The 5,435-nt window shown below is 42.5% G+C and overlaps 1 protein-coding gene across 1 annotated transcript in view; it reads right to left on the reverse strand.

The window, feature by feature from the left end:
- Nucleotides 1–5,435, reverse strand: part of LOC103595807 (transcription factor CP2-like protein 1) — a gene marked incomplete at its 3' end in the record, with an annotated part of 50,153 nt that overhangs the window by 41,115 nt on the left and 3,603 nt on the right. The window contains exon 3 of the mRNA XM_008579301.1: nt 3,498–3,649. Within this exon, the coding sequence (XP_008577523.1) occupies nt 3,498–3,649 (152 nt within the window). The remainder of the gene's footprint in view (nt 1–3,497; nt 3,650–5,435) is intronic.

Below are 5,435 nucleotides of genomic sequence, written 5' to 3' on the forward strand. Positions count from 1 at the left end.
TTGCGATCCCGTTGCCGGTCCCCGGTCCGGTACGGGGGCATCACTGAGGGTTGCGATCCGTTGCCAGACACGGAAAAAGACACACACACACAAAAAAAGAAACTTCTACTCCCAAATAGGAAAACATTTCCAAGCTACAATAATTAGTTCGGTGAGGAATAGGGCAAGGATTTTTTTTTTTTTTTTTTTTTGGTGGCTGGCTGGTAAGTGGATCTGAGCTCTTGACCTTGGTGTTATCAGCCCACCTGGGGTGAGAATTAATGGACTTCAGTGTACAAGGCAGATATCTATATGAGGGTCTATTGCTGGACTAATACTTTAGAACATGGTTTTTTAAATGTTCAAAAGTAGCATTTTATTTATTTGTTTATTTGTTTATTTATTTATTTTTGAGGCTGGCCAGTACAGGAATATGAAACCCTTGATATTGGTGTCGTAACACTGTGCTCTAACCAACTGAGCTAACCAGCAACCCTCAAAAGTGGCATTTTAAACTAGTGAGAAAGGAATAAATTAGGCAATAACTACTAGGTTAATTAGTTAGAAAAATATACAAATGCATTTAGATCTTTACACCTATAACTCCAATTGTATTTTGGTGTTAAAATTTAGATACCAGTAAATGAAATTTAGGTAACTAAGTTGATTTGGAGATGGGGAGGCATTTCTAAGTATTAAAAAAATCATTTAAAAAGAATGAAAGATTGACTAGACATTTAAAATAAATTTCTACAGAAAAAAAAAATGACATATCCCATATCACAAATATAGTTATCACAGAATAGATTTAAATGACCAGCAATCATCAAGAAAAATATTTACAAACATACGGCAGCTAAAAGGTTGACAGTCTTCAAAAATAGGATGTTCTTACGATCAATAAGATAAATACCCCAACAGAAAAATGTGCAAGACTTGAACATAATAATAAAAAATTTTAAATCAATAAATAGATTCTAAAATATTCAACTCAATTAGCATCACAGAAATAAATGCTAGTTTAAGATTAAATTCCATGTTTCACCAATCAGATGAAAAACAATACCCAATATATTGGGAAAGACACAGTAAAATGTATACTGCTGGCTGGTGCATAAATTGGTTCATTCTGCTGAGTAGGCAATTTGGTAATATGCATTCAAATGCCTTAATGTTCAAACCCTTTCATCCAGTAACTCTACTTCTTAGGTATTTATTTTAAAAATAAATAAATAATCAACATTTCACAGGAAGATTTATGTACAAAAATGTTCACCATAGCAGTGTTTAATTCAAACTGGAGACAGTGTCTATAATACGAATCTGGCTAAAGTAACATAACTGCAGCCATTACTAAATTATAAATCCTCAAAGCATTTTCAATGACATGAGAAAAGTTCACAAAACAATAAATGAAAAAAAAAAAGGTATGTCTATAGCATGGTCACAATTTTAAAAGATATATATATATATGTATAAATAAGTCAGCAGTGGTTTCTAGAGAAATTAGAGCAGTTTTTAATTTGGTATGTCTATAGCATGGTCACAATTTTAAAAGATATATATATGTATAAATAAGTCAGCAGTGGTTTCTAGAGAAATTAGAGCAGTTTTTAATTTTATTTTTTTAAATTTTCTTCCTTTTACTTTTCTAAATATCCAAATTTTCTGTAATGAGCATGTATTATTTTAATAATCAGAAAAACACAATTTTTAAAAAATATCTAAAGTAAAGGTAACAAATTAACGCAGGATGACCATGTGGGTAACTTTTTGCCTCTCTTGTAACTTCCCTAATTGAGCAAGTGATGAAACTCCGTTTGAACTCTTTGAAACAGACCTAGTATGTTGACTGCCAAGCACTGTCCAAAGTTGGTTCATTAAAAGTGGAATGGGGTGCGAGGAAGGTAGGGGAAGCAGCTAAAGGCCTTACAAATGGGGGAGGGGGACAGACACGTTGTCCCGTGGCAAGACCCCAGACCACTCACTCCTCAGCACCACCATATGTGGCCAAGAACGAGAACCACATCGAAGTTCAACCGACTGTGTAAACATCATCTAATCTCTTCAGGCTAAATTTAAGCAAGAAAGCAGAGGCCAGTAAGGAAAGAAATGGCTCAAACAGACACAAGTTGGTAGCATGTGACCTTCCATGAAAGAGAAAGGAAAACGGGCAGAAGCCATTCCACAAGCAAGCACAGACACACAGAGGTATCCCTCCGCTTGGCCACATTACCCACCATCAGCAGCCGCCCGGCTCTGCAGAGGGAGCACAGGTCTCAGCCTGAGCCAGACGCCCTACAGCTGACTGAGCTTGGCTTAGGAAGACCCACTGAAGCCAACAGAGCTGCCCACAGCGTAAGCCACAACCTTCTACTGAGCCATGCCAACAACGGCAGGGGCTTGTTTCTATCCAGAGGCAGACACAGAGTCACCTGCTAGTTCTGAGCTAGTGTCTTGGCCCAGAAACTGGCAAGTTCAGCAATCAGAGGAGAGCCTGATGATCATGCTGGACTTCCACCCCCAGCTGGTTCCCCAAATTGAGGAGTCAAAGAGGAGAGGAAGCAGCACGTGTAAGACAAACTGCCACCACGCTGCAGCTCCCCTGCGATTCTGTGCGACCCCACGGAAACTACTGTGTTCCTCTTCCCATTTAAAGTAGAGGGACAAGAATTCTAATGCTGGGATGTTTATGAGGTGACCCAAGAAGAAAGTGCAATAAACGCATACACAAAAAATCATGACAGAAACCACCAAAACACCACGCATCAGGACACTTACTCCGTGTTCCAATAAAGGGAGCTCACAACTTAACAACCACTATCATACCAGGCTCTGCCCACACCGTCATTCTCTTAAACTTCACAAAATTATACCTCTCATTTCACACAGGCTCAGAGAAAAAAAGGCAGTTCAAAGTCACAGAGCTAGGAAGTGCTAGAGTTGGAATTCAAACTCCAAAGCCCATTTCTATCAGGACACAGTGAGCAGTCTTGTCCCCACTGCCACAAAGGGCTTCTGTCTAACATATGCGGAACCCAGCTCCTGTGCTGCAACAATTAGGACATGGGCCAGCCTTCCTACCGCTGCCAGGTGCAGCTCCAGAAAGGACAGCAGGCCTGCTATAGCAAAGGTGCTCAATCCTTGCCTACAGAGGACATCAACTGTGGTCACAGTAAATAGTAACAAGGGCTACCAGTCACTGAGCATCTGCTTCACGGAGGAGCTATTCCAAAGGAAAGTCCCATTACTCATGTTTGGCCTGCATCATAACCTGCATTGTAATGATGTAGTTGATGTTTCCATTTTTCAGCTGAAGACACTGAGGTTCAGGGAGGTCTCACAGGAAATGGAATATGAATCTTCATCTATCTGCCACCAAAGCCTGTACTACTTCCCAAGCCTCATCTCACCCACCGTGACAATATAATGGGTCTTTCACACACATCTCACCATTCCTCTGGGCAGTTGGCCCAGCCCCCAGGGGTTCCAGCCCAGGCTAGGGCTCCAGCTACTACCTTGGTTGAGGTAGGTCAGCGTCTCTTCATGCAGCTTTACAGCTGGGGACGTGGCAGCACACAACACATACTGCAGGGGTGGCAGGCGGGCTTCGTTCTCAGGGGACAGCTGGGGCTCCTCCTGCTTGAAGATGGGCAGAGCAAGCACATCGCTGCAACACACAGGAAGCAGTGGTCAGGGGCACAGCCCAGGGAGGCCCTTTGCAAAGAGCACAGTGGGAGCGACGGGTGCAGACCATGGGTACCCAGGGCGGTACAACACAGCGCACATTGGCGTGCTGGCTTGGCTTCTGCCACCTTGGTGACAAACACCCTGGATGCTTTAAAACAGTGCCAACCACTGCCTCATGATTCTAGTTTCACTCAATGGCCCTCAAGACAATCATTCAATCAAGTTATCGAGGTAAAAATGGAAAGGTATCTGATAATCTACAGAATTCCTCTCCCTGACAGAGAAAGACCTTTAGAAGTCATTTGGTTTCTGTCCAAGAGAAATCACTCTCAAAGTCTTGCTTTTAAAATAAGAATCTGAACAAAAAGTTTTTATTATTTAAATCAATGATTCCATTTTCTGGCACTTCTCAGGCCAATACAACCATATCCTCTGTAAACTACACAAATGCAGAAACTTTGCTTCATTCACCCAGGTTGAGACATCCCTTCACCCCCCCCCCCTTTTTTTCCCCCTATATAAAGATGACCGGTAAGGGGATCTTAACCCTTGGCTTGGTGTTGTCAGCACCACACTCAGCCAGTGAGCGAACCGGCCATCCCTATATAGGAATCGAACCCATGGCCTTGGTGTTAGCACCACACTCTCCTGAGTGAGCCGCAGGCCGGCCCGCTCCATCCCTTCTAAAAAGAGGACAACTGGCCAACAAACCTTGTTTTAAGGATCATACAAATCTCCCTGAAATGCAAAACAAGAAATACCTTGGTTTCAATTCAGTTTTTTTATCCAAATGGAAAATCTTGAGATGCTCAACAATTCTTGTCCTCCACCTCTAAACAAAACTCCCTACCACATCAAAAAAAAAAAAAAAAAAAAAAACAGCCTAACATCAGCCTGTGACTGAGGAACTTGTTTCTAGATGTATTTTTTAAATGTCCTCACAAGTGACAAAGAAATCCTTGAGAACATAAATGACCTGTGAGCAGAAGAGACTTGCTTAAGACCTCTAAATTTATGAGCAGCCCAGAAACAGGTGCCCAAAAAGTGCCAGTGCCCTTATCTTGATAACCCTCCTCCCTTCACAGGTCCCGGGTGAGGAATCCAATTAGCTGATCCTACTTCTCTGTATAAACAGTCACTGGTACAATCTGTTCCTCATACAACATCATAAACTAGTGTCTCTAAAACACAAACCCAGCACACACCCCAACAATGTCTAACCAATTCTCAGAAGGAAAAGCCTGGCTTGGGGCACACCTGGAAAGCCTGCCCTGTGTGGGCCCCTCCTGCCACTGTCCACTGCTCAAAGACAGAGCGCAGGGCCGTCTCTGCTTCCCACGCCATGTCTTCTTTTTTCCAGAGCAGGGCATGCTCCCAGCCCGTGCAGTTATCTAGGAACACGGGAGAAGTGGGCAAGCTTGCTCACCTGGCGATTGCATAATTTCATGTTTGCCCAGACCATGTTAATAATCCATGGGCTGCTGCCTTTAAATAAAAAAATACAATTGAAGTTTACTGCAATCAATGGCTTTGAGCGGCTGCACAGATGTGCACTGTACAGTTTCAGCTGGTGCTGTTCATATAGACTGCAATATAAAAAGCGCCCCCTAGAGTTGTGCACAGCAGGGACCACACGGCTGTATGTGGCATCCCTGAATCGAAGTGCACAGCTGTCTATTTAATGTTCTCCCTGCTAAAATAGATGCTCTTCCAGTTGAGATGTGTTAAAATTCTAATTTGAACATTGGGGCCACTTTTATTTGGTT

The sequence above is a fragment of the Galeopterus variegatus genome, unplaced genomic scaffold (assembly GCF_000696425.1).
Source record: "Galeopterus variegatus unplaced genomic scaffold, G_variegatus-3.0.2 Scaffold1851, whole genome shotgun sequence".
Taxonomy (NCBI): domain Eukaryota; kingdom Metazoa; phylum Chordata; class Mammalia; order Dermoptera; family Cynocephalidae; genus Galeopterus; species Galeopterus variegatus.